Source organism: Citrus sinensis, chromosome 8 (assembly GCF_022201045.2).
Source record: "Citrus sinensis cultivar Valencia sweet orange chromosome 8, DVS_A1.0, whole genome shotgun sequence".
Taxonomy (NCBI): domain Eukaryota; kingdom Viridiplantae; phylum Streptophyta; class Magnoliopsida; order Sapindales; family Rutaceae; genus Citrus; species Citrus sinensis.
The window spans coordinates 18,357,690-18,371,433 of NC_068563.1; the positions used below are offsets into that span (position 1 = coordinate 18,357,690).

Sequence of the window (13,744 nt, forward strand, 5' to 3'; positions counted from 1 at the left end):
TGACAGCTTAAGCTTTTGGGGCAATTGGTAAGCACCTTAAGAATTATATATATATATATATATATCTAAAATACTTTATTCATAATTCCTTTTTTTCATATAAAGCAAACATGAAATACTTAGGTGGCGTTTGTTTTTTTGTCTGAAATCTGAATAGACCCGAATTAGTCTGAATTCTGAATAAGTCTGAATGTCTGAATCTGAATAATATGTTTATTTTTTCGTCTGAATCTCAGAAAATAAGTATTAAGTTGTTTGTTTTTTTTAACTTAAAAAGCTGAAAATATGTACTTTTACATTTGTATCCTTATTAAATTTGAATGTCAAATAAATAATATATTAAATACCACAATATTTTAACATTTATAAGTAAAAATATATTCAAGTGAATACATAATTATTTTAGAATTTTAATATATAAAATACCATAAATTTCAAAATTTATTGTATATAGTATAAGAAAGAAAAAATAGAAATTTTTTTATGTGGGGTAAATATTTATGGGTGAGTTTTGGGATAGACATGAAAAATAAATTATAAAACAGGGATATTTTTGACATTAGTAAGCAATTGACTTAATTCAAATTTCTTCATTAAGTAAAAAGCCAAAAATTAGCTTATTTTATTAAGTCAAAATTATCTAAAAAGTCTCATTAAGTTATAAAAACAAACACCTCTAATTAACTTAATTAATTAAGTTAACTCACTTTAAGTCATTAAGTTAAAAAATAAACACCACCTTAGTGATATCGATTATTTGTAGTTAAAAAAGGATACCTGAATGAATTTATGAGAATTTATGAAATTGAGAAGAAAAAAAAAGAAAGAATTAATTAAGTAATTTTTAAAAATTATTTAGATAATAAAATTTTTAATTAAAAAGAGAGAATTTAATGTGTCATTTTTTTATTCAATTGCAAATTGGTAATAAGAAAATTTGTTTCTTTGAAAAACTTTCCGCAAAACTCTTTCAAGTGCTTCATGGTTAAACTAATGACACAGCTTTAATTCCTGTTGACTTCGTTCATATGCATCATAGGCAAAGAGAAAACTAATGGCACTGCAGCAATGCAATACATTGAAATATATTTAGATAGATATTACAATTGTAGGCATAAAGAGTCACGACACGTCTTCCCCACTCATGCATTCAGTGCAAGGACATGCAAAGAGAATTTGCTTTCTACATAACAAAAAAATACATGAACCAGAGGACTCACTGGACTACCCACCAACAAGATAAAACTCAACTACCAGCTATGACGGCAAAACATGATTGCACGAAGCTGCAAGACAAAAAGCACTTCCATCCATCACTGTTCTTTCCAAATTCTACCAGTCACCCTAAGCTTTAACTCTTTCCGGTCACCCCCAGAGAAGAATAGAGCCATGTTGCGTTGGATAATAAGTCCATCAAAACTGTCACGGACCTTTTTGTGGCTGTCCCGTATGCTTCTAGGCACACCTTGCCATGACATCTTCCTTCCATTACCACCCACTTCAAGACTGTAGCTGTAGTTTTTCGATTCATTATCATCACCCATAAAGCGCAAGAATGCCATGTAGACAGGAGCCATACCAAGCTGGAAGGCTTCAAAATGGAGGCAGAAGTACTGACCAAAGCAGCTGAAAACCTAAAAGATAAAAAAAGGTATTGGAACAATCAATTACATTTTCTTAAAACTTCGTAAATCTTTTTTTTTAAAACAAATAACTTAAATATATGTATGTATGTGTATATATATATAAGGAAACTACATTGCCCCTCTTCAGTCCTTCCGTTAGTAGTATGGGCATTTTTTATTCATGAAGGTAATCCATAGTGGACAGTAGTTTCAGCACGCAAAAAAGTCTACAACAAACAGGTTATATTTTTTCAATATACAAAAGAGCTCTGATTCTACTAGGATGCTATAATCTTGTAAACTGGTTACAAGATTTGCAAAAAACCACCTATATGTCACTAAACATGTAAAGGTTAACTCTTCTCTGCTGTAGAAGAGCAAAAAGTTGAGACAAAGAAAGCGCAACAATACCGTTAACATCCATGTGGCATTCTCAACCTCATGTGGATTTTGTTTGACGTAACGATGGTTGAAAGTACTGCCATTGTGCATGTCAACTTTATGATCATCTTTCAAATGGGCCACCAGATAAGGAATATCACCCATTACTGTACATTCTGATCCAGCGTAAGGGCAGTTATAGGGCCTAAAAATGCACTGGGATTCGTGTTTTAGCTTGCTGTAATATGGATATATGCCCATGCAGCCATAACTCTGATATTTACAGGGAAGCTCAAGAGATGCAGCCACCTTCTCCAGAGCAAGACATCTGATGTTACCAAGTTCATGCCTGCAAGTGGGACACCGATTGTGCACCCGAGGCTTGCAACCAGAACACAATGTGTGCCCATTTGAACACTGCAATGAGAATAATGAAAATGGAGAGAAAGCAAGCATTAAGAAAGAACAAAGACCAGAACTGCAATAAATTAAATTCAAAACCCATTCAAGATACAGTATAGAAGAACTTTGCTTTGACATGTGTTTGCATGTGGAAGCACCTCTAGAAGCTCATCTGTTAACTAAAAAGTCTTCTAAAGAACAAGCAGATGTTTGACACAACAAAAACAGCAACTTCATGTTCCTGTTGATGCAGTGCACTTGGCAAGTCAAATTTCCACTAAGTTGATAAATACACACTTTTTTCTGTATGGGTGTCAGCCACTGTTAGCAAATGTAGCCAGCAATTGCAAGATGAAACTAATAAGAAATTGATAAGTTGTAATCATGAACTTAGTATCATGAACAATGCCTAAATTACAGTTTGATTCCAGTGATTCCGTAGCCTTTACATTTAGAAAAATGAACATCCATGTCTCCTGACGGCAACAAACAAATAAAAACCTTTACATCAATTCACATCTTCATTAACCTCTTTCTATCTTCCTAAACTTCTAATATACATCCATCCATCCATCCATACATATATATCTCGATCGTTGCTACTGATAGCAACAAAGGGAAAAGATAGGCATGGTTAGACGGCTAGATTATGGGTGATACTGGCCTTGACTTGTGTGATGCAACAATTGGAAAAATTAAGAGGATGAATCAACAAAATGTCAAAAGATGATTTTATAGGATAAATAAACATAACACTGTGACAACTGCAGCACATAGTATGGCAAGGGATAAGGTATTTTAGAAGCAGACTTCATGAAGATAAAACACATTCAACCTTGTTATCTAAGAGCTTTTTCAAAAATTAATTTACATAGATTCATGAGCATACCAAAATATTTAGCTGGGATATATGACATAAACAAACCTGATGAATGGGAGGGTACATGGCATTTAAGCACACAGGACATTCCAAGAGTTCACGAACACTGCTAGAGACAGTCAAGTTAGGTTTTAGAGCAATTTGGGCAGGATCATTCACAGAGGATTCACTAACGATCTCCACCAAGTCCTCACTTTCAGGAGGATCAATAACCTCAGGTTTGTTCCGCAGATCATCATAAAATGGATTCCCCGATGCCATGGTGGAACAACTAGCCTGTGCTGTTTTGCAGCACAATCCATATATAATTTGTAAGGGCTTGATTCACATAATATTAACATATTTGTTGAATAGGGATGGTAACCAAACCATGGTGTTTCAACAATAAGCAACAGAAAACGGAGAGAGAGGGGAATTCTTCATAATAAAATTCTTACGTTATATCAACCAAATCAATAAATGAAGGCAAATTGCCAACATAGTGAACTGAAAATGGTCCTTAAAAGCTACTGACCCAGCAATACTTTAACCAGCATTGTCACTTAAATTTTCAAAACAAACTTATTTGAATTTTCATTTTTCTTTTCTGCAGCATCACTCAAGACTTATTAATAAACTTATCTATATTAAAATTTGTATTTTCTGCATTCTATGACATATTTCCTTTTTACGACATTGTTTGACATGTATACATAATCATCATAAAAATTGTCTTCTTTTCATTACATAATCTTTTCTTTCAGCCTTAAGTCATGCCAAAGTGAATTTATTTTGACCAAAGAACATTCAACTGTTCATTATATACTTTCGTCATTATTTGATTCCAATACTCATTCAAAGATCAATTCCCAATGCATGAATAATAGTACAGCAAACATGCCCAGGCAAATGAAAATTTAAATAAAAAAAAAATGAACCAACAAGTTTATGACATTAATCAGTATTAAAGTTTTCGTTGGGAAGGAATTCTTACCAACAGATCTTGTTTCCTAGTCAATCTTCTTGACTTCTTCCTTGCAGGCACCAAGGTCAAGTTTTGACTTCCCAACCTATAATCAAATAAAAATATCCATTACATCTCAATCAAAACCATAAATCAGGGTAAACTCTTTTCTATCATTCGATAAACACAAGAACTGAAATATTGGGAGACAGTAATATTAATAAAACAACGTAATACAATAAAACTTGCATAAAAATCTTTAAACACGAAATACACCATGCATTTTCGCATAGATAGAGTTCCCTCATCATCTCATTAGACACTGCCATCAGTATTTAATCACCACAACAAACCCACATAGCATAACTCAATTATAAGAAAGTTAAGCTACCCATTTTCGTCACCCGGAAAGCCAATAAGATAGTAATGTAGAAGATACCTATACATATATACACGCAAAGAGACGAAATTACAGTTTTTTTTCTGGGGCCAAAATCCAGCAATACCCAGAAAGGAAAATATCACTTTTTTTTCCTTTTCAACACTCACAAAAAAAAAAAAAGAAAAGGAAAAATGGCCGAATTACAAATGTGGCAGTAAAACAGCATCGTATATGATTTTGAGAACCCTAAACCGTAAGAGAAAAAAAAAAGCAAATTTTTTAAAATGCCGAAATGAGGAAACAAATCTAGATTAAGATCTTAGAATATTCCAGAAAGCAAGAAAGGAAAAAAAGATTAAATTACCTGGAAAAGTATTTGAAATCAGAAGCGCATTATAACGTTTCACAGCCCAACAGAACCCTAATTCGGACAGAAGAGAGAGAGAGAGAGAATCTGCTCGGTGTTGGGGGAGCGTGTGTGAACAATTAATAACGAAGGATACGAAGTGTGCGCGTTGAAAGACAATTGAATGTGTGTGAAGAATTTCAAATTAAAGCCGTTGAGCTGTAAGTCGGAGAGAGAAATTTCTCGAGAAAATACAAAAAGGACAGGTTTCAATTTTGGGTTTTCTTCATGTTGGCCCTTTTTGTTCTTTACTAGTTTTGTTTTATATTATATCATTTACCGATCTTAATGTTACTAATTAAATCTTATCAATTTCTTCTCGCTCGCGTTTAAAAATCAATTCATCCTAAGAAATATTTTAAAATATTAATAACACTTTGTTAAATTATTAGTTATATATTAAGAAAATGAGAGTTTAAAAAAAACCATTGGGAAAATGAGTATCTTCTTTCTATTTGGCTAAATTAACTATTTTCCTTTTCTAAAAAAAAAATCCCTTTATTTAATATTCTGCTATCAATTTTTTTTTTTAAATTATAAGTTGTTTCGGTTGGAAAAACTAACATTTTAACTAAGGATGGCAAAATATCGGGTCAGGCTCGGGCTTGGCCAAACTCGACCCGACCTGATCAACAAAGAATTAAAGTCCAATCCTAAAAGAACCCTACCTATTTATAGTTAGGGTCGGATTGGGCCCGACCCGAATTGGGCCAACATCGGGTCGGGCTACGCCCGATCCTACCGAAACTATTTTTCACCCACAATTCAATTCTCATGTCTCACCCACTACCATTTCAATTAATTCGACAATTTCCCAACCATTTCAAACACAATTCAATTCTACTTTCCACAATCATTTCAATCAATTCCATAACCAATTCCACAATCATTTCAATCATTTCCAAAACCATTTCACACATAAATCAATTCCAAAATCTAACATGAAAAATACATAATACAATTAAATTAAAAACACACAATATAATTTTTCAACAATTCTAACCATACACAATTCAATTCAACAGCCCAACATAAAAAAAAAAACTCATGTCTTATATAAATAAAAATACACAATTTAGTTCCATAACCCAACATTAAAAAAAAATTAATTTTTATATAAATAAAAATACACAACTTTGGCTTATAAAGCCAAACTCATTGCTTAATTAAAGCTAAACAGAAAATAATACTTCCACTTGCTGAAGATTTTCCTCGAGTCCTCATATGTTGCTCTATTTACTTGTCTACGAACAGCAAACAAGAAGTTTGCTATTTCATATCAGTGTCGCACAATAAAATAATTAATTAAACAAATTATTAAATTCGTGAGTACAAAGAAATCAGTCCCTAAGCTGGTATAGCATCCACTGGACTACTCTTTTTAATCGTTAATTAATATATAGTTACTGAACTATAACAAATTCTTTCCATCACCACAAAAATAAAATAAAAATTCATTGCCATCTAAGTGGATTATAAGATACAATAACAATTGGCAATTGCATTGCCATCTAATTTCATTACCTAAACTTAATTATAAGAAACAAATTGGCTGCTGGAACAGAGGACATAAAGAAGTCAAAAATTGAACTTACAATTTTGGTCGGAAATAATTACAGAACCGATCGAGTGCTGCTGATTTTATGGGTAAATCAAAAATTGTATGCAGTGCGGCGACGGGCTGCTGGTTGGTTCACTCACGTCGCGGCGTCGTGGATGGTCATGATGGCGGATTGGCGGCGAGACACGCGACAGTGAGACACGCGACAACGAGACACAGCTGGTTGGTTGGCGTGCGGCGAGAGTCGCGATGCTGGTTGATTCGGCGACGGGCTGGGTGGCTGGCTTAATGGCTTAGGGTTTTTGAGAATTTGTGTGCGTGTGTTGTGTGATGCTGTGGCTGTCTGTGATGTGTGCATGTGTGATGTTTTTTTTTTTTTACAAATAGGGTCGGGTCGGATTGGCTTTAAGCCCGACCCTGACCTTAAATTTGTTCGGGCCTTAAAATTGTGGCCCGAACCCGACCCGAAACTAAAAAATTCAGGCCAAAGCCCTAACAATTAGAGTCGGGTCAATCGGACTAAAAATAGAGTCGGGCTAAATTGCCAAATCTAATTTTAACATTATTATTTGTAGGTTATAAAATATTAGAGAGAAAATGATTCGTTTTGCTAAACATAAAGTAATCCTGGTCATTTTACCATATCAACATTTAAAGATAATTGCACAATACCAATTTCAAAGGCATCTACTGCGCCTTGCCACGTGTCCATCCAAACCACAAAAGAGGAATCATCCGAATCATTCAATATGATAATTTTGAATGAGATGGTTGGCAACTCCAAACACCATGTTCATAAATTTCATATATTGTTGATAACACAAAACTCAGAAATCTTGCAACCATGTTTCATTGGGAAAACCAGACAAGCAGCATTACCAGACTTGAGAAGTTACTATAAGTACAATGCAGCCAAAAGCTTCAAACTCTCTCGGTTTCATAAGACATACCAATGCATGGTATATTAAACAGAACTTGACTGATCTGTTCATTATCGCAACCGTTGAAGCGAACAGAAGTCCAGACCTAAATGGAGGATCAGCTGCACTTAGCCAAGTAGGCCTCCCATCCTTGAAGCCGGTACTCACGGGCTGCCAATGCAGGGTCTGCTGCCTTTATAATTCCACGACCCACAATAATTATGTCACTACCCCTATCGTAGATGACCTGGAGAACAATTTTACGTTAAAGTTATTAAAGCTGCAACAGTGTCAACCAAATAGAACAGGTTAAGAGCAGTCAAGCACTCAGCTATTGTTTTGTTGGTGTAACAAGTTTGATTAGTTAGCCTGCAAGAATCATCTTAATAGTCATACTATGAGTGACAAGGGGAATATCACATGGCTGTGAGGCTCTTGAATAAAATCACTGAGGTACAAGTTACAACTATTTTAAACACCAGTTAACCTTAGTTCATTAACTCTGCCCCTTCTAGCTTGTTCCCTGGTTAAATTATAGTTGGCTAGGCTAAATTTGAAGTCGGAGAAATTACCTGTTTTGAAACAAGATACAACATTGGTTCAATGTATGGAGGGAAAAGATGGATACGAATAAGTCTTTAGGATGAAATATCTAGGAATTCAGCCAATCAAGGACAAAAAGATATCTAGACACAGCTAAGCAAAGCTTACTGCCTGAAGAAAAGATAAACCATGTTACCAAATTATAAATCCCAAGCTTTTCCTCTCCAACTTTTTCTCATTTCAATTTACAGAAAATTTCTGGTCATAAACGAAAATTTTTTCTCTCTAGTCGAGGGTCAATTTCAAAGCATGGTACACGAAGCTCAATTTCAGAAACTAGAGCAAATGATATCTTTGGCTCCATAGAAATGAAGTACCCATGAAAAGATGAAATTCCTATATGTGAAAAAAAAAGGACGAAATGGATCTTTTCTATCTTATTTTCCTAATCTCTTGGGGATCTAGTGATAGCAATGATGTACCCATGAAAAGATAAAGTTCCTACATATATAAAACAGGCGGAAAATGGATCTTCTTTACCTCATTTTCGTAACCTTTTGAGGATCTAGTGATATATGGCAAAACATTCCAGGGTTTGGGTTTATTCATTAGAATTTTTCGTTATCACACCAAAACAAATCATTTTGATGGCCTCCCAAATTTGCAATCAAAACTTCTTCCCCTTATGCCTCATTGACATGCCTAAAATTCCATTACATGTAAAATGCTGATTTTATTTCTTAGATTATATTAAGTAACTAGCACCCATTAGCCCTTCGGCTGGCTCAATGCACCTGGGACCCTAAGAAAAAATGTTTCAGTTAGGCCTTCTCAAATTTGAACATAAGGCAAAAATGCTAATTCGATTGGAGCTGGTTGTTCAATTGCTAATTCTTCACTCAAGTTTACATCTATTTTACAACTTGTGACAAATTTATCAAAATACTAGACATACACACTCAACCAATATAAACTAGGAAAATGCTATTTTCCCCGGGTCAAACCCCGAATTATTTCAAAACGGCATCGTTTTGGCTTCTTTTTTTTTGCCCTTTTGGTTGCATGAAACGTGGTCGTTTCATCTAGTAAAGAGAAAACAAACTAAAGCATTTTCCTAAGGCAGAGAAACGAAGACACTATGCAGAGAAACAACTACGAAGACGCTGTGCAGAGAAACAACTCTTCCTCTTCGATTTTTCAGTCACCAGTGTTGAAGCTCTTCCTCTTCCTTTTCTCATTGTTGCGGTTTTTCTCATTTTAACTTCTTGCAGATGCAAGTTCTTGAATTTTGCAAAGAATACAAGATGTCGGCAATGCAAAGAGAACCCACCAAAGCGACAACTCAATCCGGGGGAATGGGAATGTAAATCGTGAGTATTTTTTCACGTCTAATGTTTATAACTTTCTAAAAATCAATATGTAGAGAGTTTCTCAGTCAAAAATGTGTTACAATGAAAAGTTTATTATTTTTTATAGGTGCAACTTCATCAATTTCAGAAGAAACATGGTATGTTTGAAATGTAATCATAAACGACCAAAGGCATTGAGCCCTTCTTACACATCTGCTCAGCCAGAACAGAGACATAGAGGCAATTTTAATCACAGTAGATTGAAGCTTATGGCCAAAAAAGGAGCAAACTATTGTGAACCTGTGGGGCTGGATAGACAGAGTAAAAACAGAGACGCAGATATGTGGAGATTTGCGGAGGAAGGGAGTGAGGACGATAATTATCAATTAACTTCATGGGATGAAGTTCCTGAATCCAATTATTTTCCCAGTTCAAGAGATGAGGGTGATACGTCTCAGAGTTTTCTAGAAAAAGAACAATAGTTAAACTCACGATATAAAAAAGGAACTAAGAATCCGGTGACGATAAGAGATTATGTTGACTTATTTAAATCTACCGCTGATGAAGAAACGAACCGGTGATTTGGGCACAGATATAAAATCGAAAACCGATAAAAGAACAAGAATCTGTGCCCAAGATTTTTTATTATTTCTAAAGCTGTAGGTGGTTCCAGATTTGGCAGAAACTTCCAGATTTGGGTGGAAAAAGGAAGACGAGAAAACGAAGAGGGGAAGAAGAAAACGAAGAGGAGGGGAAGACGAAAACGAAGAAGACAAAACGAATGGCAAATTTCCCTGGTGAAACGAAAAGGAGAAAACAAAGAGGGGAAGATGAAAACGAAGAGGAGAAGACGAAAACGAAGAACGAAGAGGGGAAAACGAAGAGGAGAGCTTTTGCTAGGGTGAAACGGTAGCGTTTCAAATAGAAAAGAAAACGGCGTCGTTTTGCTTTAGTTTTCGGGGTTTGACCCGGGATTTGACCCGGGGCAAATAGCAGAACTCTATAAACTAACCTGGCACATTGAAATTTGATTAGTAAAAAAAAAAAAAAAAAAAAACCACAAATGAAAATGGGTGATGTGGCAATTAAATTAACTTTCTTTTAACGTTTACCTTAATAATTGTATTCCCATGTTCATTTGCATAGATAAGTTTGTATTAATAGTTTTCATGGATAGTATTGCTAGAAAAATAAACATGTTGAGGGGAGCTAGTGAACAAACAGAACTTACCGAGTATGGAGTGTTATATTGTTGGCCTAGATCATCACCTCCCTTTACCATTTGAACTCCAGGGGTTGCTTGAATAAAGGCTGGATTGACTGGTGCCCCTGGCCATGATGCTGGATTAACTGAGATGAATCCAATGACAAAATCAGAATGATCCTCGGCAATTTTCACAGCTGCTGCTGTATAGTCTCCCTTTGCTAGGTTACCAGCTGAGCTCATCTCAGCCAGTAGCAACAGACCCCTACCACGAGGCAATCCCTGGTAAATCAATAGTATGCGTAACATTAGAAACAGATTAGTTGATTACTTCAAGGCAGACAAAAGTTATACCAAATAGTTGATTCTAACCTTTAATTTCAGACCATCCACAATTCCCGGTCCAGAGATTATGTGAGCATTTATTATATCGGCCCAATCCAATATACGAAATATACCACTGCAGACACAGAGACAGGAACCCTCAAGAGGAAGCAAGGACACAAAGAACAAAGAAATTAAGAAATATAGAAGCGCAGAGTCTTACCCTTCAGCCTGCATGGTCACAGTGTTACCAATGTCCGCAAACTTGCGATCTTCAAAAATTAGGAAGTTATGCTTTTCTGCAATCTTCAAGAGTTGAAAATTTTTTAGCTATAACTAGTATTGCTTAATTAACATTTCATAAGAATCCACAAAATCAGAATATAGTTGAGTTTATTTCCCTAGAAAATGGGTTGAGGAGCTATACCGCACGAAGTTTGGAACCAAAATCTGGGGTGAAATCAGGCAATATATCGACATGGGTTTTCAACAAGCAGATCTCTGGTCCAACCTGAAAATCTCAAATGAGAATTAGAGAGAAGAAAAAACAAACAAACTATCTTTCTTATGAAAATCAGATGAATAAAGCATCGTATTATGTGCAGTGCTATCATGAACCCTGTGAAAAACATGAATGTAAATCATTCAGGAAATATTAATGATTAACAAAACAATATTAAATTAGTTAAGTAATATTATCACCTATGCATATACCTCTTTTTTTTTTCCTCTTTTTCCCTTAAATTGCGTGAGAAAAAATTGAACTATTACAAAAGAACAAATGGCACTCTAAAAGATAATCCAGAATGATTATATTGGACATTCTAATACATTATTACATCCAAATATCCCAAAATCAACAACCAAACCACAGGCAACAGGCAGTAGGCAGAGTAAAGTACTCTAATATAGTCAACAACCTTTTTTTTTTTCGGTGGCAAAGGTCAAACCCAAAAAAAAAAAAAATGAACAAATGGCATTGCCGGCAACAAAACCATTAATAGATTGGGCCTAAACTTCAGGCCCAGCAGCGGCGGCCATGACCCACATGTGTGCCACGTGTCCAAGACCTAGCCTAGGATGTTTCTAATTTCTAATAATGGGCATGAAAGGAATGAACTCAATTTTCAGGGAAAAGAAATTTATAAAACAGAAATTAAAAAAAAAAGAATTAATTTCACAACAGAATTTATGCTGTGAAGCAGCTGTACACTCTGCTATAAGTATTTGTACCTACAATTTAAAGCACAAAAATTGAAAATTGAATAACTTAAAACAAGAAACCTTCTCGGCAATTTGAAGCAACTCAGCAGCAGTGGCAACATCAGCAGCCAAACACAAATTACTCTCCTTCTTCACCATCACTTGAAACAATTTTCTCCCAGTCTCATTCTTCATCAAATTCGCCCTCTCTTCGTACTTCAAACCCTTAACCCTAACCCTAACCCCACCTAAATTCGAAGCCGCCACTTTCTTGTTCTCCTCCAAAAACTTCATCACCACTCTCTCCGTTTCCTCATCAAGCTTCCCTTTCTCCCTCAAAACCCTAACCATTTCGCTCAGCTTTATCATCGCATGCAACTCAATTCCGTTCTCCTTCAGATTCTCCCTCCCTCCCTGCTCTCTGTCGATCAATACGACGGCGTCCGTCACCACCAGCCCCGCCGCTCTCAATGGCACCGCCGTTTCGAGGACCGACGCGCCGCTGGTGACTAAATCTTCGATGATCAGACAGATTTCGTCCTTCTTGAAATTGCCTTCGATGGCCTTGGCGGTGCCGTAGTCTTTGATTTCCTTGCGCCGCATGAGCATGGGGACGTCGTTGGAGACGGAGACGCAGGTGGCGATTGGGAGGGCGGTGTACGGAACGCCGCACACGAGGTCGTATTTGGTTGTGGAGGGGAGGGAGGAGATGATGGTTTTGGATATTTGGCGGAGGAGGGAAGGGTAAGAAACGATAAGTCGGAGGTCGATGTAAACGGGAGACGATATGCCGGATTTTAGCTTAAAGTTTCCGAATTTAACCGCCGAGATCTCGTGGAGTTGGAGGATCAATGACTCCATCGAATTCGACGACATTGCGTTTCCGCCTTTTGGGTTGTCAGCGGGACGAAGAAGACAACCTTTGAGACATTGCACTCGAGGGAGTTATTATAAAAGTACATAGTAGGGTTTTTTTTTTATTAAAAAAATTAGAATATATTCTATTTTCTTTTTTCTTTTTGCCCCCCTTTGAAAGCATTTCACGAATCACCGAGTAGACTGTAGAGCCAAAGACCTTTCTGTGCCCATTTTTGTACATAATCATCACTCCTAGTACAAAATAAGTTTGCGACTATCGTTTTGTTTTATGGTACAAAAAAAAATAATTTGATGTAGGGTAATTTTTAAAAATTTTAATTAGTTTGGGATCTTTTTACAACCTTTCTATATGAGTTTAATTTAATGAGTGGATTTATTCCGTTGTAAATAGGGGTGGTAAAAAAGTTCAGGCCAGTCCAAGTCTGTCTGGGCCTAGTTCAGGTCCTGCGGGCTTAGACCGGTCCTCACACATGATGGCCTGGACAAGGGCTCAAGAAAAAAGGCCTGGACAAAATTCAAGCCCACTATTTTTTTAAAAAAATAATTTTATAAATTAGAATAATATAATTAAAATTGAAAAGAAATTTAAAAATAAAAAAAAACTTAAATTCTTAACTTATAAATTAATTATGATTAAAAAAACTAAAATTATGATACTAAATTCTCTCTTTCGTGTCAATTAATTAAGAGAGCGTTAGAATTAAAAAATTCAGTATTTAAAAAAATTAAAGTTATGAGTTTT

General features: G+C 35.6%; 2 protein-coding genes across 3 annotated transcripts; both read right to left on the reverse strand.

Annotated features, from left to right (window-relative positions):
- Positions 1-1,052: 1,052 nt before the first annotated feature.
- Positions 1,053-5,328, reverse strand: LOC102624862 (E3 ubiquitin-protein ligase DIS1-like). 2 transcript variants are annotated; one of them, XM_006494278.4, is made up of 5 exons: positions 4,978-5,328; positions 4,262-4,337; positions 3,334-3,564; positions 2,037-2,423; positions 1,053-1,634 (listed from the first exon to the last, which is right to left on the reverse strand). In XM_006494278.4, exons 3-5 carry the CDS (start codon positions 3,547-3,549, stop codon positions 1,314-1,316), a joined length of 924 nt encoding a protein of 307 aa, XP_006494341.2. In that variant the 5' UTR covers positions 3,550-3,564; positions 4,262-4,337; positions 4,978-5,328; the 3' UTR covers positions 1,053-1,313. The 2 variants fall into 2 exon arrangements, with proteins under 2 accessions (XP_006494341.2, XP_006494340.2); XM_006494277.4 differs by having other exon boundaries at positions 3,334-3,569; positions 4,978-5,327.
- A 1,983-nt stretch (positions 5,329-7,311) lies between these two features.
- Positions 7,312-13,082, reverse strand: LOC127899180 (uridine 5'-monophosphate synthase). The gene is made up of 6 exons (XM_052432400.1): positions 12,205-13,082; positions 11,348-11,431; positions 11,144-11,226; positions 10,969-11,056; positions 10,624-10,878; positions 7,312-7,747 (listed from the first exon to the last, which is right to left on the reverse strand). Exons 1-6 carry the CDS (start codon positions 12,997-12,999, stop codon positions 7,619-7,621), a joined length of 1,434 nt encoding a protein of 477 aa, XP_052288360.1. The 5' UTR covers positions 13,000-13,082; the 3' UTR covers positions 7,312-7,618.
- Between the last annotated feature and the right edge of the window lie 662 nt (positions 13,083-13,744).

What these genes read in the sequence shown, in the direction of transcription:
- LOC127899180 (XM_052432400.1), bottom strand. Translation starts at nt 12,999, where the DNA reads ATGTCGTCGAATTCGATGGAGTCATTGATCCTCCAACTCCACGAGATC. An exon ending in TGCTTCAAATTGCCGAGAAG is followed by an intron (nt 11,432 to 12,204) that starts GTTTCTTGTTTT and finishes TGAGATTTTCAG; the next exon opens with GTTGGACCAGAGATCTGCTT. An exon ending in AATATAACACTCCATACTCG is followed by an intron (nt 7,748 to 10,623) that starts GTAAGTTCTGTT and finishes ATTGTTCTCCAG; the next exon opens with GTCATCTACGATAGGGGTAG.
- LOC102624862 (XM_006494278.4), bottom strand. Translation starts at nt 3,549, where the DNA reads ATGGCATCGGGGAATCCATTTTATGATGATCTGCGGAACAAACCTGAG. An exon ending in TGTACCCTCCCATTCATCAG is followed by an intron (nt 2,424 to 3,333) that starts GTTTGTTTATGT and finishes TTCTCATTGCAG; the next exon opens with TGTTCAAATGGGCACACATT. An exon ending in ATGCCACATGGATGTTAACG is followed by an intron (nt 1,635 to 2,036) that starts GTATTGTTGCGC and finishes TTTATCTTTTAG; the next exon opens with GTTTTCAGCTGCTTTGGTCA.